Source organism: Gobio gobio, assembly GCF_949357685.1.
Source record: "Gobio gobio genome assembly, chromosome: 2".
In the NCBI taxonomy this organism is placed as follows: Eukaryota; Metazoa; Chordata; class Actinopteri; order Cypriniformes; family Gobionidae; genus Gobio; species Gobio gobio.
Window position 1 is genome coordinate 73,054,746 of NC_137098.1, and position 21,571 is coordinate 73,076,316.

Consider the following 21,571-nt stretch of genomic DNA (forward strand, 5'->3'; position numbering starts at 1 on the left):
TCATGGTAATTTCTGTTCATGGCTTCTTTTGATTTGATCAGATTATGTGTTTTGTTAACACTGTAACAAACACCACAAACTCACATAAAAGCCAAGAGTCAAACAGCCCAACTAAAGAAAACACCAATCTCCATAACGGTGACCTAATATTTTCAGTAAAACATCAACATCTAAACCTCTGTTAATTCTCAATAAGAGCTTCTGTAGATTTCTTTCAGGTTTGGAGCCAAACTCTGCAGGACAGCGTCTCTCTAGGACTGAACTTCTGCTCTAAGTGAGGAAAACTATGGTATAATTGTCCCCTGAGGACCAATTGTGTCCCTTTAACCCCTTCACTGTCACCCCCTTTTTGAAAATGCACTATCCAAACTTAAAGGGCTGTAATTCAAGAATTCTTTGGAATATAGATCTAAGTTTGGTCTTGTTTTAAAGCAGACACTTGGGAGATTATTGCTATTTTACAAGAATGTTTTAATCTAAAATGACTATAAAATCAAAGCCATATGTCTAACCAAGTTGCGTTCCAAATTTTGAAGTTGATATCACAAAAATTGAAGTTCCCATGAGATGTTGTTTAGGCGCTGTACCAGAAATAGCCACCGGGTGTCATTCAAATTCCCTTGATTGTTTTGATTGATTTTGTTGAACATGTATTTCCTTGTAATTAATTTTGAACTGTAAATAAACATTTTTTTAATTGTAATTATTACATTATAAACCATCATTGAAACTTAACCAGGTTTCAATGATCACACACTGCAGGACATGCTGACGTCAAACACACACACACACACACACACACACACACACAAGAGGAACGGAGACTCGTCGAGACTCGATCAGCTTCTGAACAGGTAAACCGACACCATTCTGTGTCAAAATGAACCAGAAAGTGTTTCAATACACTCAGATCAGTTTTATGAGGTTTGCTGTAAGTATGGTTTGTGATTATTGCACAGAATATTGTTTATGTTTATCAGCCAACCGACTCTACACACGATGCGATTGGCCTGACCAGAGTTTGTTTTTTCCAGCTCGCAAGCCAACGGAGAGTTGCTCTACGCCCGGCTGCACATTAGATTTGCTGTGCTAGATTTCTAGGCTACTAATTCAATATTTCAGCTGATAAATTTTGAACCGAGTAGAAACCAAATTCTCTACTTTCTCAAACTCGTCCTACAGCTTAGAGAAGAGCAATGTGATGCATACATAAATAAGTACCGTATACGTACAAACCATGGCCAAAAAACATGTAATTGGAATATTATATTACAAACTGTATATTTCTATGAATACTTTGATTTTTCAAGGTCAATCATAAACCTTACTGCCATTTTGAACTGATTCACACACTGTTATTAGGGGCCAAGCACCAAAGGTGTGAAGGCACCTATTGAAATCGTTGGCATTCCTATTATTATTATTCTTCTTTCGTTTCTTCTTCTTCTTCCGCTCTTGAGTCTATGGCAGCCCATAGAACCGTATGGTAAAAAGATGTGATACTAATAGAGGACAGTCTGAAATGTCACCATAGCAAATTTGGAGTCTCTAACTCAATCCCTCTAGCGCCACCACCTGTCCAAAATTTGACTCATGTTTATGCTAATAACTTTTTAATCATAAGGGCTAGAAAAAAAAATTTTTTTCATCTGATTCCTGAGCTCAAGCCGATTTGCAAATCAAGTTGATTCGTCAAATCGTTTTTGATAAACGCGCAAACAAATTTTACATAGCGCTCGCAAAAACACACTTAAGGCTATATCTCCGCAACACTAAATTGTATTCAAACCAAACTTGGTACATGTCATCACAAGCATGACCTGAGGCTAAATGCAGCGTTTCGGCGCAGCACCACCTACTGGTCCGGAGATACGCTAAATTGCTATTTTTGCTTATAACTTCTGAACCATAAAGGTGGTCTCGTTAGATTTAGGACGGCATGCCGAGTCGTCTGATATCCAATTTGACCATATCGGCCATTTTGGCTGTCGGCCATTTTGAATTATGTGCTAAAATGCTGTATTTTATGAACACATGAACGGATTGTTACGAAACTCGGTATGGGTCATCAGTACAATGCCCTGAAGGAGCCTGAGAAGTTTCGAAACAGCGCCACCTAGTGGAGAATTTTGTTTCAAATGCATATAACTTTGGGTGTGATTGACTTATTTTCATGGGAGTAACTTTTTTCGTCTCCTGAATCCTCGCAGAGTCCAACAATACCAGACTTGCCAGGTTTCGGCATATGGTATGTGCAGCGTTGTAATTTAGCGCTTTAAAAACATTAGCTAATAATTTTGAAACCGCTAGTCCGATCAAGACAAAACCAGCATCAGAAATTCAAAAATATAGGGGGATAGCGAAACGCTAATGCCCAAATGTCAAAATATTGATAGTAAGGGGGAGTAAAATCCAATCGAAGTCAGGTGTGAGTCATTTTTTTACATGTTTTTTTCATATAAATGTCTATAACTCCAAAATGAAATGAGATATTTTCACCAAAATTGACACACACGTGTATGAGCTCAATCCGAGGACACATAAAAAAAATGGTAGAATTGCGCCCGGTGGCGCTATAATAGAACAAAACATGAAATTCCCATAGACTACAATGCATTTTTCAGCCTTTTTGCCTAAAATCATCTTAACATGTGTTTAATTGCTCATTGCTGCCGTTGATCTGACACTCCCAGCCATTTTGGCATGTCTTGTCTTCTTATTTGCGCTTGGCCCCGGTATTGCTGCTTGCAGCTATATTTTATAATAAGGTTTGTCAAAACTTCCACAAAGCTGGCCCAGATTCAAAAGCGTTTGCTTGTAAAATGTGAACGAGTTTGGTTCATTTCCACAAGGCTTTGAGAATAAAGCATTTAAATGTTCTAGCAAATGAGCCGCATGCTGATCAAAAGCTATAAATACTGGTGAACCTCTTCATGATCGTTCAAGCAATCGGCCCTAAAAACCAGAATGCAATGAGCAAACCACCTACATATGCAGTTATTACATTGTAGCTTAAACCTGTTACCACCACCTACATTAATGCATGGTCGCAAGTGACAGATCCTAATTTATTGTTTTAATTAAAGCTTTTAGGTTCTGTTGACTTAAAGGTCCCGTTCTTCGTGTTTTTTTGAAGCTTTGATTGTGTTTACAGTGTGCAATATAACATGTGTTCATGTTTCGCGTGTAAAAAAACACAGTATTTTTCATACAATGTACTTATCTGTGTACCGCTGTTTCCACTGTCCTAAAAACGGCTGGTGATTTCCCTGTTCTATAAAGTCCCTCCTTCAGGAACACGTAACGAGTTCTGATTGTGCAAGCGCTTACTGTGTTGTAATTCGACCGCAGCTTAGCGCAGGTGCCAGCAGTTCCTGTGTTGTAATTCGACCGCAGCTTAGCGCAGGTGCCAGCAGTTCCTGTGTTGTGATTCGACAGCAGCTTAGCGCATGTTGGAAAGGTCACGCCTCTTAACGTAGAGATGTATGCGTTCAATAATCTCTACAGCGTCCCTGGGAAAGCCAAACAAAGGTGATTTGACTCCTGGATGAAAATAACAGCGTCTCGACGACATGGCGATAAACACACTCAACGCAACAGTTCCTTTTCTCCACGCGACCGTCCGCTTCTCCACGTGGGACAGCAACAAGACCGCGCCCCCTTTTTCGCGTTTCTTTGTGGGCGGAGGTTAGTCTGTTCTACTGCTCTACTGACGTAATTAAAGAAGGAAGTACCAGGATGTAGTCCAAGCCAGCCGTTCGCTGTAGGCTTTGAAAGGGAACTTCTGTTAAATAAAATATCTCGCTTGGCATTGTACTTTGAGCTTTATAATTTTACAGGTATTATTTATGCTCTAACAGCAACATTACACACTAACTAAAGTTTGAACAATGGGATCATGCGGAATGGGACCTTTAATATCGTCTGTCATTTAAACTCAGATTTCTGCGTTGATTAGGTTGTAGTAACTTAATGAAATTGTCTCGATAACTTCAGACATAAGGACTGGATAAGAGAATAAACGCTGAAGTGAAGTGTTAATGTGTGTGTTTCTAGGGAAGGGAAAGAGCTGTTAGTGACACCCAAAGATGTGACGTTTCCTGCGGATCGTTTGTTTTATTATGTCTTTTCGTTGCACTCGTCCTTGAATCTTCTCAAACGTCTTCGCTTGTGGTTTTAAGCGAGTTTTAACCCTCACCATTCTTTCCAATGGACAATTTCTGCTGCTTTTCCGGAGTCTTTCTTTGTTTTCCAGCGATTCTCGTCCTCCTTCCGTCTGGTTTGGGGGTCGTTCTCTCATCGCGCGCTGGGATCTTTTGCTGCGTCCGTCTTCTATATCCCCTCTTCTGTTTTTTGTTTATGTCCTTTTCCTTTATGTTTGTCTGTGTTTTCGTTGCGTTACTTCTCTGAGAGTCGTTGGGAATATCCTTGTTTCTCATTCCCTCAGTACTTCCTGTATTCTCTGTCACGTTTTCCTCTCCGTCGTGCTCCATTCCTCCATTCGCAGGGGTTTTTGGGTGTTGTATGGCATGAGTAAATGTTGCATGATGGGATTTGTAGTTTTGAAGGCTGAAGCAGTCGGATTGGACGGTGGTATTAAGTTCAGCAACGTACGAAGTCTCGTCTTTTTGTCCTGAAGAGTTTCCATCGGCTTCCGGAACCAAGTCTTGGCAAGCAGAATGAACCGTTTCTTGGCCCTGGGGCCTTGAGGCTAATGTTTGAGATGCATCCTGTGTCCACAAGAATGCGGGCGGTGTGGGCGTCCAAGCCACGTCCTGTGTGGTGTGATATTCAGGCTGTGGAGCGAATGATGGCCGAATCTGTGCATCAGAAACCGTGCTGTGAGTCCAATAGGAGCAGCCGGCGACTGGCTCGGGAATGGGGCTGGAGAACGTGTCCGGGGAATCTTCCTTCAGGACGTCTGTGAGGTTATGATCCGTGGAGAGAAGAGAGCTGATGTAGTCCATGTCCAAACCAGCCTGGAAGAGAGAGAGATAACGAAATCCATAACCCTGCATGACATTTAATAGTCTGAAAAATCTGAGTTTTGTTCATGTTGATCATTTAGAGGCCTTAGAGATTAATGTTTCATTAATGTTGGCATTTGGATTTATATAAGATATAAAGTCAGAATTGCGAGATATAAAGTCGGAATTGCGAAATAGGAAGTCTGAATTGCGAGATATGAAGTCGGAATTGCCATATATGAAGTCGGAAGATATAAAGTTGGAATTGCGAAATATGAAGTGGGAATTGCGAAATATGAAGTCGGAATTGCGAGACAAAGTCGGAATTGCGAGACAAAGTCGGAATTGTGAAATATGAAGTCGGAATTGCGAGATATAAAGTCTGAATTGAGAGATATGAAGTCGGAATTGCGAAATATTAAGTCGGAAGATATAAAGTCGGAATTGCGAAATATGAAGTCGGAATTGCGAAATATGAAGTCGTAATTGCGAAATATGAAGTCGAAATTGCGAGATATAAAGTCTGAATTGCAAGATATGAAGTCGTAATTGCAAAATATGAAGTCAGAATTGCGAGATATAAAGTTGCGAGTTATGAAGTTGGAATTAATATAAAGTCGGAAGATATAAAGTTGGAATTGTGAGATATGAAGTCGGAAGATATAATGTTTGAATTGCAAAATTTTAAGTCGGAAGATATAAAGTTGGAATTGAGAAATATGAAGTCGGAATTGCGAGATATAAAGTTGCGAGTTATGAAGTCGGAATTAATATGAAGTCGGAAGATATAAAGTTGGAATTGTGAGATATGAAGTCGGAAGATATAAAGTTGGAATTGTGAGATATGAAGTCGGAAGATATAAAGTTGGAATTGTGAGATATGAAGTCGGAAGATATAAAGTCGGAAGATATAAAGTCGGAATTGTGAGATATGAAGTCGGAAGATATAAAGTCGGAATTGTGAGATATGAAGTCGGAAGATATAAAGTTGGAAGATATAAAGATGGAATTGTGAGATATGAAGTCGGAAGATTTAAAGTTGGAAGATATAAAGTTGGAATTGTGAGATATGAAGTCGGAAGATATAAAGTTGGAATTGTGAGATATGAAGTCGGAAGATATAAAGTCGGAAGATATAAAGTCGGAATTGTGAGATATAAAGTCAGAATTGCAAGTTATGAAGTCGGAATTGGGAGATTTAAAGTCGGAATTATATTTTTAAATGTTCCATACTGTTGCGAATGATAATGAAAAATAATGAACAAATACTTAAAAAAAGAGAATGAAATATGAATATGAAGTAAAAGACGGCGCTGTGCATTAATGACGCTCGTTTGGATTTGACTTTACCTCAGTGGTAAATTCACAGTGGTTGAACATCTGGTTGAGGTAGAGCAAACACACGTCCTCCTCATCGGCTGCGTTGACCTCTGACCCATCGCTGACCTTTGACTCTACGACGTCCATGACCTGTGAGTATTCCGTCAGCGCGCACTCTGCGAAATCTTCAACCGGACACTCTTGGACCGCCTTTTTAGATCTTTTACTTGTTTCCTTCACATTACCTGGGCGACAGAACTCTGGTCAAGGGTCATTCAGTCATGAAGTTTAGGTCATTTAAATCACTCAGTGAGTAAATTAGGCGATAACTGTGAGCCGTTATAATAAATCCTGACCGGTGGGTTTGCCCGTCTGATCTTCAGCGGCTCTGGTGCTCTTGATCTGTTCGTCCAGCTCAATGAACCTAAAGGAGTATCAACAGTCAATCAAGCAGGACATTCACACGGCCTGTGTCTAACTGTGAGATTTGCTCCAATTCCTGCAAGTAAGGGGTTAAAAATCACACATGTTCTGCTCCAAACAGCATCAAATGAATACACAATTATTAAGTTAATGATATAAATGGCAGTTATTAATAATCCTCAGTCACTTCTGCTTCAGAAATGTGTGTGATTAGTTGATTTCTCAGCTCACATCCTGGCTGTGACGTGATAATGCTCTCGCTCAAAGGCCGGTGTTTTCCTCCACTCCTCAACGGCCACAGTCATGGCAGCGATGAACGGGAGATCTGGACGGTGCGCGGCGAGATAGCGAATCACACGACTGAGAGAGAGAGAAACATGTTTGATCAAAACACAAAAACCCTTCACACAATCAACAATAACTTGCGTGTTATAGTCGGAATTGAGAGATATAAAGTCGGACTTGTGTGTTATAAAGTCGGAATTGCAAGATATAAAGTCAGAATTGCGAGATATAAAGTCAGAATTGTCTGTTATAAAGTCGGTATTGCAAATTATAGTCGGAATTGTGAGATATAAAATCGGAATTGCAAGAAAATAAATCGGAATTGCGAGTTATAGACGGAATTGGGAGATATAAAGTCAAAATTGCAAGTTATAGTCAGAATTGCAAGATTTAAAGTCAGAATTGTGTGTTATAAAGTCAGAATTGCAAGATATAGTCGGAATTGCGAGATATAAAGTCGGAATTGCGAGTTATAGTCAGAATTGCGTGATATAAAGTCAGAATTGTGTGTTATAAAGTCGGAATTGCGAGATATAAAGTCGGAATTGCGAGTTATAGTCAGAATTGCAAGATTTAAAGTCGGAATTGTGTGTTATAAAGTCAGAATTGCAAGATATAGTCGGAATTGCGAGATATAAAGTCAGAATTGCAAGTTATAGTCGGAATTGCGAGATATAAAGTCGGAATTGCGATTTATAGTTGGAATTGTGAGATATAAAGTCGGAATTGCGAGTTATAGTCAGAATTGCGTGATATAAAGTCAGAATTGCAAGATATAGTCGGAATTGCGAGATATAAAGTCAGAATTGCAAGTTATAGTCGGAATTGCGAGATATAAAGTCGGAATTGCGATTTATAGTCGGAATTGTGAGATATAAAGTCGGAATTGCGAGTTATAGTCAGAATTGCGTGATATAAAGTCGGAATTGCGAGTTATAGTCAGAATTGTGTGATATAAAGTCAGAATTGTGTGTTATAAAGTCGGAATTGCGAGATATAAAGTCGGAATTGCGAGTTATAGTCAGAATTGCAAGATTTAAAGTCGGAATTGTGTGTTATAAAGTCAGAATTGCAAGATATAGTTGGAATTGTGAGATATAAAGTCGGAATTGCGAGTTATAGTCAGAATTGTGTGTTATAAAGTCAGAATTGCAAGATATAGTCGGAATTGCGAGATATAAAGTCAGAATTGCAAGTTATAGTCGGAATTGCGAGATATAAAGTCGGAATTGCGATTTATAGTCGGAATTGTGAGATATAAAGTCGGAATTGCGAGATATAAAGTCAGAATTATGTTATAAAGTCGGAATTGTGAGATATAAAGTCAGAATTATGTTATAAAGTCGGAATTGCGAGATATAAAGTCGGAATTGCGAGTTATAGTCAGAATTGCAAGATTTAAAGTCGGAATTGTGTGTTATAAAGTCAGAATTGCAAGATATAGTAGGAATTACGAGATATAAAGTCAGAATTGCAAGTTATAGTCGGAATTGCGAGATATAAAGTCGGAATTGCGATTTATAGTTGGAATTGTGAGATATAAAGTCGGAATTGCGAGTTATAGTCAGAATTGCGTGATATAAAGTCAGAATTGTGTGTTATAAAGTCGGAATTGCGAGATATAAAGTCGGAATTGCGAGTTATAGTCAGAATTGCGTGATATAAAGTCGTACTTGTGTGTTATAAAGTCAAAATAGCGAGATATAAAGTCGTACTTGTGTGTTATAAAGTCAAAATAGCAAGATATAAAGTCGGACTTGTGTGTTATATAGTTGGAATTGCGAGATATAAAGTCGGAATTGCGTGATATAAAATCGGACTTGTGTGTTATAAAGTCGAAATTGCGAGATATAAAATCGGACTTGTGTGTTATAAAGTCGAAATTGCGAGATATAAAGTCGGACTTGTGTGTTATAAAGTCGGAATTGCGAGATATAGTCGGAATTGCGTGATATAAAATCGGACTTGTGTGTTATAAAGTCGAAATTGCGAGATATAAAATCGGACTTGTGTGTTATAAAGTCGAAATTGCGAGATATAAAGTCGGACTTGTGTGTTATAAAGTCGGAATTGCGAGATATAGTCGGAATTGCGAAATATAAAGTGGTAATTGCGAGATATAGTGGGAATTGCGAGATATAAAGTCAGAATTGCGAGTTATAGTCAGAATTGCGTGTAATAAAGTCACGATTGTGTGTTATAAAGTCGGAATTGCGAGATGTAAAGTCGGAATTGCGAGATATAAAGGCGCAGTTATTTAATGTTCCATACTGTGGCGAACCATAATGAAAAATTAACAAATACTTAAGAAAAAGAATGAAATATTTATAAATAGCCTACATTTGCTCACCAAATGCATATACATGTATTATAATAACATAATAATAAACTAACAACAATGAAGAAATAAAGGTAATTGAAAAAAATACATGTTTATAAAATTATAAAAATGAGTACAATAAATTTAATTATAAATGAACAAATAAAAATCAGTGATAATAAATAGTAAATAATAAACAATAATAATATTTACATTTGTCAATTAATAGAATTAAAAAGTGTGAATAAATTATAAAAAATACAATGTAACGTTTATAAAGATGTGTATATATTTTAATATATGCATTTACTATGGATAAAATTCTAATGCGTAACAATGAAGAAATAAAAGAATATTAAATTAAATTTGATTTACTTGACTGCACCGTTATCGTTATACGGTCTTTTATTGTTGATGTAAGCATCGTAATGAGTTCAACTTCTGCTTACACATGATGTGTGTGTGTGTGTGTGTGTGTGTGTTGTGCTCTCACATGAAGAAGCACGCCAGAGCCTCGGTGTCTGGACTGCCGGAGCTGAAGGCCTTCGCCGTCTCACACAGTCTGCACCACAGCCCGTACGAGTCCAGCACGTCTGCGGGAAACCGCGTGTGGAAGACCGGACTCGAGGCCTCGGCCGGCTGGGAGTGCATGTTTGGAGGCAGGAACGCTGTGGGAACGACCCGATACACGCTCATGTGCAGTTGGGGCACGAGGCAGGAGAAGGCGGAGTTGCCACAAGCCACGACTGGGTTAAATGGAGGGTTATAATTGGGGTTAAACAGAGGGTTATAACTGGGGTAAAACTGAGAGTTAAAGTTGGGGTAAAACTGAGAGTTAAAGTTGGGGTTAAACTGAGAGTTAAAGTTGGGATTAAATGGAGAGTTGAAGTGTCGTGGAGGCAGGTGAATGGGATAGAACGGATTCTGATGAGGGTTGAAGTGAGGAACCAGAACGGGCCACGAGGGGTTAAGATGAGGTGTGTGGAAGGGGTTAATAGGGCTGATATTTAGAGGAGAGTTAAGCGACGTAGAAGGAGGTTGTGGGAAGCGGTTTTGTTCCTCCTGAGGACCTGACTGATGCATTGATGATGTGTTCCACTCTTGATAATGAGATCTTCCAGGATCTTCAGACGTGGAGAAGGTGTTTGGGTCAAACCCGTGAAGACCCTCCTCATGCTGAAGATGCGAGTGAAGGGAGTAATCGGACGTGTGCATGGATTGCATCATGTTAGGAGGTGTCTCTGCATCCAGCCAGCGCACATCCTCCATTCTGACCGGCTGTGTGTCATTTACACGTCTGATTTCTGAAAAGGCTTGTCCGTTATGAGGCAGCGCCTCATAATCCTGATGAAGAGGAAGCGCGGGCTCCATTAGATGCATCTCTGACATTTGAAAGTCCTCCATCTACAAAAAACAAAAGCATTTTATATCAGTATAATACAATAGTTTTATTTAATATTGCAAATGGTAACCAGTGTTAAATTAGATGTATGCTGCGTCCCAATTCACCTAATTATACTGCTTGACCAGTAGTGATGAACACCTGATGATAACAAGCAGAACCACTGAAGGAATTATGTCACCATGATGGAGATCACTGTGTGCTTTAGTTAGACTCTTGACCCTTGACTTTATAACATTAGTTTTTATTCTGGCTGCTTTGACTGTGTTGTTATGGCACAGAGAAAATCTGTTCAGGAGTTGATTATGTTTTGACAAAAAAAATTATTAACATAATCAACATTTAACGAACTAATATCATCCTGAGACCAATTGTGATGCGTTTCAATTTAAATTTAATGATGCATTTTAAAGTTTATGGCCAAACGTATCAGCATAAAAATTCACAATGCGGTTCCAGATTAAATATAATGTCGATAACATTGAATAAATATATTTTCATCAGGTTAGATACTGATCTAATCTAATCTAATCCTCGTCCAACTCCCAATGGATTGTGGGTAATATCAGCCGTTATGGGGCGTTCACACCAGACGCGAATGAAGCGAATAAATCACACTATTTGCGTGTAGTTGGACGCTTGAACATTTTGAGTTTACTCGCTTCATTCACACGTGACATTCACTTCACAACAGACGTGAATCTGCGTAATGGGAGGGGCTTCTGCCAGCGGCTCGTCTCGTTGTGAAATGGCTGACATGGATTGTTTTAAAATACGGCGAATAAGCTCATTTTGCCGGCTTTAGGTAGCTTGTAGTCTCAATATGTGTATATATAGCTCAAATTGAGTAAAGAGCGTTTTTTTATAATAATAATAATAATACATTTTATTTGTAACGCACTTTACATTAAACAAAATCTCAAAGTGTTTTTTACAGCTCACCAGACTGTCCAACCTCCTCACTCACTTTCTTCCAAGCAAGATCCTTTTTATTCCTGTTTCTATAAAGTACGTTTAGCTCCAGGTATCCACAAATGATTGTGTCCTCATTGCTGTCACTACTAGAGAAAGCTCCTGATTGGTTAACACAGTCTATTCGCGTCTTTGCATAGACTTGACATGTAAAGCACTCGCGTGAAACGCTTCATTCGTGTCTGGTGTGAACGCACCATTATGCTGATTAGAGCATCAAAACCGCGTCTAGTTGGACGCTTGAACATTTTGAATCCATTCGCGCGTCCACAGTGAATTTGACGCGCGTATAAATCGACTGTTTGAAACTAAATAGACACACGTTCAAGGCACGTTCAAATATATCATAAAACACCACTCTGCCTCTTTTCATTTTCATTAAAAATATATATTAAACATTAATAGCCACGCAAATGTGGTCCAGGCAACGCAATCTTCACTGCATGCGATATCCTAAAAAAATTAAGTTATGAAACTTTCTTTGCCCTCAGCCTGAACAATTTGAACAAATGATGATTCATGAGAGCAAAGATCGGCCGTTAGATCAGCACAAGATGAATTATATCTGATGTTTAACCACCACATGATATCAGAGCCAGTGGCAGAAGGACTGGCCGAGGAAAGGCTGCTCTCACCGGGGTTAATGAGCGCTGAGCGCCGCTGATCCACTGGAGCTCACACACACACACACACACACACACACACACACACACACACACACACACACACACACACACACACACACACACACACACACACACACACCAGATCACATGTTCAGAGAGGAGCTCTCTTTAGAAACCACAGATTTAAACAAGTCAAGTCAAGTCAACTTTATGTATATAGCGCTTTTAACAATGTAGCTTGTTTCAAAGCAGCTTTACAGTGTTAAACAGGAAAATAATGCAGCATAATTTTATTCAGCGGTATAGCCATTCTGGAGAAAATGCTGATGTCATCAGTTCATTTCAATTATCATACAGTGACAGTGTGGGCTTTAGATCAGTAATTAGATCAGTAATTTAGTTTAAATGGTTAATTTAGTTTAATAATTAGATTTATTTCGATGTTTAGTTGAAAAATGTAGTGTCCCCAACTGAGCACGCCAAGCCAGAGGCAACAGTGGCAAGGAAACCAAAACCCCATCAGGTGACCTAATGGAGAAAAATAAACCTTGGGAGAAACCAGGCTCAGTCGGGGTGCCAGTTCTCCTCTGGCCACAACTACATAAATAACTACATTCTCGCCTGAAAAAGTCTTAAAACTACAGGCTCCTGATTGGTTAACGCGGCGTGATTTGACGCCAAAGTTCAGATTTTTCAACTCAGATGCGAATTCGCTTCAAATGCATGAATGCACAAAAAGTTTAGTTTTCATCTCTGTTTTTTGTGTTTATTTAAAATTAAGACAAATCCGATATTATTGTAATCTTACATCTGTAATTTAACAGTTGAGATGTTCTTTAGGGCTGATCTGACAGCAGAAGACACGAGCCGCGGGTTAATCCCAGTTGTGCAGATGGTGTGTGTGTTAACACTGCGTTACAATCAGACCCTATAGAAATATGCCATTATATTCTATACTTTTATTAATTATTTTGAGAAACCATGAGAAAAGGGTGAATAATGGCTGAGAGTCAATGTTCAGAAATTATTCATTATTATTATGTTTTGAACTCTGCTGTATAGCTGTATTTACCCAAGCGTTTATAGTCAAACTCAAAAATGAGTATTTTTTAATGATTAAAAAATGCCATTATTTTATTTTATAAAGTTAATTGGAATTTGTTGACAAAATATTTTAGTTTGTCTTGTATATTTTTTTTTGATTATATCAGGTAACATTTTTAAGCGGTCATTTGGTCATGTCAATGTAACCTATGGGGCATGCTGTCACATTTCACTTCCATTCTTTCGGGGTAAATCAAGAAAAAAGTAAACACTGTATTAATGAAACAAAACCACATAATTGTACTAGACATGTGTGCAATTAATGTGGGAAACAATAAATACTCTGAACCCCAAGTGGATTTACACAAACTGAGACAGTCAAAAAGTGTTAGGTTGTGCCGCTCTCCCCTATTTAGTTTTTATAAGTTGTTATTTCTGTTTTAGTTAGTGCATAAGGTTAAGCAAAAGCTTCAAATAAGTTTATTTTTTATGTTTACATTTATGTAATTAAGTAATGAGAATGGTTTTAGTGAACTATTATAACCCTGATGCTTTACTGAATAATGTGTGTCAAATACTGTTCTTATCTTTCCTCCTGACTATAAAATAAATGGAAATTAAATTAAATACAGTTTATTGTGTAACCAAAAACGTATAACAGTTAATTATAAACAAGCTTGAAATAAACTCTTATTTTGAAATGCCAGTTCAGATGAGGGAGATTGTTACAACCGTCTAAAACATAAACATCATAAAGTAAACATTGTCAGTAGTAGACAGTAGATTTTCGCCATTCAAAACTTGTATTTAGTTTTCGTCCGTGTCGTTTTGACCGTCACTTAGGCTGAATATTTGAAGGGACATCCATTTTGTAGTGGTGTCCGAAACCATAGTGGACACTGTCCGAATTCACTCACTCGTTTTCATTCACTCCTTCAAGTGAACTGGGGCCTGTTTCAGAAAGGAGGTTCAACCAACTCTGAGTTTAACCCTGAACTCTGAGTGACTTACTCTGAGATGGGAAACTCTGAGTTTAACCCTGAACTCTGAGTGACTTACTCTGAGATGGGAAACTCTGAGTTTAACCCTGAACTCTGAGTGACTTACTCTGAGATGGGAAACTCTGAGTTTAACCCTGAACTCTGAGTGACTTACACTGAGGTGGGAAACTCTGAGTTTAACCCTGAACTCTGAGTGACTTACACTGAGGTGGGAAACTCTGAGTTTAACCCTGAACTCTGAGTGACTTACTCTGAGATGGGAAACTCTGAGTTTAACCCTGAACTCTGAGTGACTTACACTGAGGTGGGAAACTCTGAGTTTAACCCTGAACTCTGAGTGACTTACACTGAGGTGGGAAACTCTGAGTTTAACCCTGAACTCTGAGTTGACTTACTCTGAGATGGGAAACTCTGAGTTTTGGGTTTCAGAACAGCTGAATTGAGGTAGTTCAATCAACTCTGAGTAGACTGACTCTGAGTTAAGCTCATGCACTCCAACTATGAAAAGCCACGATCAATGGAGCTCCGAAATTATGATTCACCATGGCAACAGCACCCAACAAAAAGACGTTTGCATACTTCCAGGTCAATACACAAGTTTAATTCTTAATTATTTTAATTAAGTTTAATTTTCATGGTATCCAAAAGGCAAACAAAGAATGTAGCAGCAGCTAAAAAAATAAATTAAAAAAACATAATTCAATCAGGAAAAGCTTTAAGCACAAAATGTTCATGGGTGTAGGTTTAATGACTTTACAAACATTTGACATATTAAATAAATATCATTCAGTGTCCAATGTGCAGCAGCTTTTCCCACATAGACCCTTTTCACAGACTGTGATGACGTGTTTTAATGGTCATCAATATCGTAAATCCTGCAACGTTTTTTGTATTTTTTTTTATGTATTTATAACACTAATACTTTGTATTATATTACTTTTGCATCAAATTACAAAAATCAAGTTACCGCTGCTGTGAGAGTGTTTCTAATACAGCGTCTATGGGAGTGATAGTTAAAATTAACATCTTTCTCTCTTTTCACTGCAGTTATCAATCTCACTTTAATTTTTCCATCTTTTTGAAAGTTGTGAAATCACTATTGTGGAGTTTTTCTTTTGCTATTTGAGCAAATGGAGACACAAAAATATATATTTAATGAATAAAGTATTTGTAGGAAATAAAGATGACTATAAAAATGTAAATAAATGTATTTAACAGCTGTGGTGGTGGTAATGGCATAAATCTCGTACTACCATCTGGCAGATCATCCTTCCATCCCATACAGTAATCCGCTTTCAGAAAGTGTGATGATGGGAATATGAGTGTCTTAAATGCGTCCAACCACTGGAAATCCTAAAGGAAACTCTAATTATCAGGTTACTTCTAGAGGATTATCAAGTGAACGTCAGGATCCTGTATAAAAAGGACATGCTGTTTTTGTCTCTTTGACAGTGTCCTCATGATGAAAATATGAGCAATGAATGTTCCTGCAAAGAATGCTTTTCTTACTTTGTATTTTTGTCAAGTGGCAGCAAACTGAATTTGTTTTAAGTAAACTTTGCTTACTTTAGATTTAGATTACATTTATAATTTGTTTTATATTTATACTTGAAATACGACCAAAATACTCAGTAAGAAAAGCATTTGTGGCGTTTGAATTAATGAATAAAGTATTTAAACACCGCTGGCACTTTAAAAAGGGGAGGAGACTGAAAGAAACTCTGGGTCTACCAAAGAAAACCCTGCTCCTGACCAGGTTAGGTTCACAGAGTAAGTTACCCTGGTAACTGACTCTGAGTATAAGTTACCTCTCTTTCAGAAACGGGCTTGGCTTACCCTGCTTTCTCGGGTTTGACCTCCCATTCTGAAACAGAAAACCCAGAGTTTCCCTTATTTCAGGCCAGGGTTAACATACTCAGAGTTTTCACTTAACCTCCTTTCTGAACCGGGCCCCTGTATTAGTGAACGAGGCTTTAAGGGCAATTTCGGATTCAGCCTTGGTGTTACCCCGCCTATTCGCGAAACGCCCTCTGAGCGGGACTCGAACTCGGGTCCGCCGGTCTATCAATGAGGCTCGCGATAATCGCCAGAGCGACAGCGACGACTAGCTTCCGTTACACATGTACCCCAAAACAACCGCAAAAGTAAAGAACATTTACCGTGTAATTAGTCTGTACCTGACACTGAAGTATCGAGATGAGGTCCAGAAGCGGGAATGAGGCAAATATGAAACGGCTGTGAGGGTTAATGTGAAGAGATGAGCAGAAACAGTTGCTCAGATTCAGATCTAAACCGCTCACTTTCAAAAACAAACACATCTTCACCTCTGTCATTAATGATGAAGACATACGAGAATAACACATTCAATCATACATTAACAAATACAAATAAATAATAAACAGTAATGTTTTATAATATTTAAGTCAAGTATGATTTATAATGATAAATGTAAAATAGCAATGTAACTTTATAAAGATATAATTGAACTAAAATAACTATAAATAAAATAGATTTAGTTTATCATGCAGACCGTCGGTGTACTTTCATTGTGTTGTTAAGCCACACGTTTATCTATTTACTTGTTATAATAATATTTATTTACATTTTGTATTATTTCTGTTATGTATTTTTATTCTACAGTAGGGGCGACGGCGAGGTTTTGTTTACACACGTGACCGGTGTAAAACTCAATTTCCCATCCTCCTTTGCGCCGCGGCCCGCCCCGCACACATCCGGTTTGTTTCACGCTCAGGCGCGCACGTGGTGTTTTGAGCCGCTCGCTGCTCTACTGATTATAAACCTGCTTTCCTCCGGGATATCCTCGAAATAAGACATTGTGACCGTCGAGAGATCATCATGTTCCTGCAGTTTTATCTGAATGAGAAGGGCGACAGGGTTTACACTCTGAAGGTGAGGCTTTTATTCGCGTGTTTACATGCACTACAGATGCACAGTGTGAGAGAAGAGCAGCGTGTGTTGAATGAATGATTGTAATATTGTTCCCCGTGCAGAAACTGGACCCGGTCGGCCAGCCCACCAGCTCTGCGCACCCGGCCCGCTTCTCCCCGGACGACAAGTTCTCCCGACACCGCGTGACCATCAAGAAACGCTTCGGACTCCTGCTGACGCAACAGCCGCGACCCGTGCTCTGAACGCAGCCATGAACTTTTATTTTAACTATTATTGAACAATGTCATGTTTTTTTTTTCCTTCTGATTACTAAAGTACAGCTTTTTTTTGTCCAGTTGAGATTGTGAAATAAAATAAAAATGCTTGATTTGTGTATTTGAGCGTCCGCTTGATTTGTAAAACACTGCTCACGTGGGGTTTAACAATTAAAAAATGTCTTATCGTAGTTTTCTTCGTGATAAAAATGTCTCGCGGAGAACTACATTTCCCTACAACGCGTCCTACGCACGTACGTCATGACGCGAGAGCGCTCTTCTCGGGAGCGCGCGCCGTACGCCCGTACTCAGTCAAACGTGCTGATTTGATGATCCTTGAAACCGGAGCGATAAACAGACCGCGAGCACCGGCATCGGCATCGGCGGCGAACAACCGTGAGGTAAACACCCGTCTGTCTTCTGAAATGAACAGCTCGTGTTGGTCAGAAGCGAATAATGCGACGGTTGACGCGCGCGAGCTTTGAAACATCATGAACGCGTCTCGCGAGCGCGTTCGCTAAGCTGACCGGTTATGTTAGTTATGTAAAGCGGTGATGTACACCAGCGCGAGAGGTGTCAGGTGTGTGTGTGTGTGTGAGCGGATTATAATTGGCTTAATGGAGGCGCTCAGGTGCCGGTTTGTCGCAGGAACTAACGGTGAGTGTGCGTCGCAAACCCTCGCGCGCTCCCTACATAGACAGCACTGCGGAGCGCACAGTAGCCGAGCCCCGCGGGCGTTTCTGGGCGTCATGTGTGAGGAAACGCGCCGCGCTGCTGCCGTGGGAAAGCGATGACGCCCGAGTGTCGTCTCGGTAAACGGTTCACCTGATTTGAAGACCGCGATGCTCCAAAATGCCGCCTAGAAAGGGCGCTCACTAGATATGTGTAACCGTCAACCCAGCTAGTGTGTGTGTGTGTGTGTGTGTGTGTGTCTCTCGGTATGAGGCATACATATTTCAATATAATCAAACTGTTCAGTGTTTAAATGAATCCTGTTTTGACTCTGTGCTTGTTCTGTTTGTCTGTCCCTTTTCTCTCTCTCTCTCTCACACGCACACACACACACACACACACACACACACACACACACACACACACGTTCTGTACAGTGGTTTTCATTATGTGTGTGTAAACGCCTCTTCCTCCAAAGTGTTTGCTGACGGGTCAGAAACAGGTTCAAAAGCTGATCTGAGCAGAAATAAGCTCTTCTGGGATACACAGCATCATTCACACACACTCTCTGTCTCCATGGCGACGCGAGGGCCGGTGTTGTCCCCCCCGCGGCCCCTGAGCTGAGTCCCCCCCCCCCCCCCGCCGCCCTGTCGGACCCCCAGGAGCCGCGCGAGGCCATGGCGGCGTCCGTGCGCTTCACGGTGACGCCCATCAAGACGGAGGACCTGCCGGACACGTCCCCGGACCCCAGCTCACGCTCCAGCGCAGGAGGTCGTGACCCCAGCTCCCGCTCCAGCGCCAGGGTCCGGTTCGGCTCCCGCGAGAGCCTCAGCCGCAGCGACGGGTCCACAGGGGTCACGACCTCCGACACGCCGGACCGCACTCACGCAGAGCACAGTGAGTGTCCTTCAGACAGTCTCACACACACACACACACACACACACACACACACACTTCAGTGAGCGTTTGTAACGCCATTGTAACACACACACACTTCAGCGAGCGTTTGTAACGCTGTTGTTACACACACACACTTACACACACACACACACACATTTCAGCCAGTGTAACACACACACACTTCAGCGAGTGTTTGTAACGCCATTGTAACACACACTCACTCACACACACACACTTCAGCCAGTGTAACACACACTTCAGCGAGTGTAACACACACACACACACACTCCATTGAGCGTTTGTAACGCCATTGTAACACACACACACTTCAGCGAGTGTAACACACACAAACTTCAGCGAACGTTTGTAACGCCGTTGTAACACACACACACTTCAGCGAGTGTAACACACACAAACTTCAGCGAACGTTTGTAACGCCGTTGTAACACACACACACTTCAGCGAGTGTAACACACACACTTCAGCGAACGTTTGTAACACCGTTATAACGCACACACACTTCAGCAAGTGTAACACCCACACACACACACACACTTTTCAGTGAGTTTTTGTAACGCCATTGTAACACACACTTCAGTAAGTGTAACACTCACACACACACTCACACAAACACACACACACTTCAGCCAGTGTAACACACACAAACACACACACACACACACTTCAGTGAGCGTTTGTAATGCTGTTGTAACGCACACACTTTAGCGAGTGTAACACTCACACACACACTCACACAAACACACACACTCTTCAGCGAGCATTTTTAACGCCATTGTAACACACACACTTCAGCGAGTGTAACACACACACACACACTTCAGCGAGTGTAACACACACTTCAGAAAGTGTAACACACACTTCAGCGAGTGTAACACACACACACACACTTCAGCGAGTGTAACACACACACTTCAGCGAGTGTAACACACACACACACACTTCAGCGAGTGTAACACACTTCAGCGAGTGTAACACACACTTCAGCGAGTGTAACACACACACACTTCAGCGAGCGTTTGTAACGCTGTTGTTACACACACACACTTACACACACACACACATTTCAGCCAGTGTAACACACACACTTCAGCGAGCGTTTGTAACGCCATTGTAACACACACTCACTCACACACACACACTTCAGCCAGTGTAACACACACACACACACACTTCATTGAGCGTTTGTAACGCCATTGTAACACACACACTTCAGCAAACGTTTGTAACGCCGTTGTAACACACACACACTTCAGCGAGTGTAACACACACACTTCAGCGAACGTTTGTAACGCCGTTGTAACACACACACACTTCAGCGAGTGTAACACACACACTTCAGCAAACGTTTGTAACGCCGTTGTAACACACACACACTTCAGCGAGTGTAACACACACACTTCAGCGAACGTTTGTAACACAGTTATAACGCACACACTTCAGCGAGTGTAACACCCACACACACACACTCACTCTTCAGTGAGTGTTTGTAACGCCATTGTAACACACACACTTCAGCGAGTGTAACACACACACACTTCAGCGAACGTTTGTAACGCCATTGTAACACACACACTTCAGCGAGTGTAACACACACACACACACACACTTCAGCGAACGTTTGTAACGCCATTGTAACACACACACTTCAGCGAGTTTAACACACACTTCAGCGAGTGTAACACACACACACTTCAGCGAGCGTTTGTAACGCTGTTGTTACACACACACTTACACACACACACATTTCAGCCAGTGTAACACATACACACTTCAGCGAGCGTTTGTAACGCCATTGTAACACACACTCACTTCAGCGAGTGTAACACACACACACTTCAGCGAACGTTTGTAACGCCATTGTAACACACACACTTCAGCGAGTGTAACACACACACACACACACACACTTCAGCGAACGTTTGTAACGCCATTGTAACACACACACTTCAGCGAGTTTAACACACACTTCAGCGAGTGTAACACACACACACTTCAGCGAGCGTTTGTAACGCTGTTGTTACACACACACTTACACACACACACATTTCAGCCAGTGTAACACATACACACTTCAGCGAGCGTTTGTAACGCCATTGTAACACACACTCACTCACACACACACACACTTCAGCCAGTGTAACACACACACTTCAGCGAGTGTAACACACTCACACACACACACTTCAGCGAGCATTTGTAACACCGTTGTAACACACACTTCAGCGAGTTTAACACACACTTCAGCGAGTGTAACACACACACACTTCAGCGAGCGTTTGTAACGCCATTGTAACACACACTCACTCACACACACACACTTCAGCGAGTGTAACACACTCACACACACACACACTTCATTGAGCGTTTGTAACGCCATTGTAACACACACACACTTCAGCGAGTGTAACGCACACACTTCAGCGAACGTTTGTAACGCCGTTGTAACACACACAC

The 21,571-nt window shown here is 40.6% G+C and overlaps 2 protein-coding genes across 5 annotated transcripts in view; both read left to right on the forward strand.

Moving 5' to 3' along the window:
- Positions 1-17,086: 17,086 nt before the first annotated feature.
- On the forward strand, positions 17,087-17,643 carry nop10 (NOP10 ribonucleoprotein homolog (yeast)). Its single transcript, XM_079841083.1, has 2 exons — positions 17,087-17,270; positions 17,372-17,643. The coding sequence occupies exons 1-2, from the start codon at positions 17,217-17,219 to the stop codon at positions 17,510-17,512; spliced, it is 195 nt and encodes a 64-aa protein (XP_079697209.1). The 5' UTR covers positions 17,087-17,216; the 3' UTR covers positions 17,513-17,643.
- A 142-nt stretch (positions 17,644-17,785) lies between these two features.
- Positions 17,786-21,571, forward strand: part of slc12a6 (solute carrier family 12 member 6) — a 40,994-nt gene continuing 37,208 nt past the window's right edge. The window contains exons 1-3 of one of the 4 annotated variants that reach the window (XM_079808101.1): positions 17,808-17,925; positions 18,634-18,967; positions 19,049-19,093. In XM_079808101.1, the coding sequence (XP_079664227.1) occupies positions 18,874-18,967; positions 19,049-19,093 (139 nt within the window). In that variant the 5' untranslated portion in view covers positions 17,808-17,925; positions 18,634-18,873. Of the gene's footprint in view, positions 17,926-18,633; positions 19,094-21,571 lie in introns of all 4 variants that reach the window. The other 3 variants (XM_079808102.1, XM_079808100.1, XM_079808099.1) reach the window with 3 other exon arrangements.

Coding starts and splice junctions, on each gene's coding strand:
- nop10 (XM_079841083.1), top strand. CDS start 17,217: ATGTTCCTGCAGTTTTATCTGAATGAGAAGGGCGACAGGGTTTACACT. Junction 17,271..17,371: donor ACAGGGTTTACACTCTGAAG/GTGAGGCTTTTA, acceptor TTCCCCGTGCAG/AAACTGGACCCGGTCGGCCA.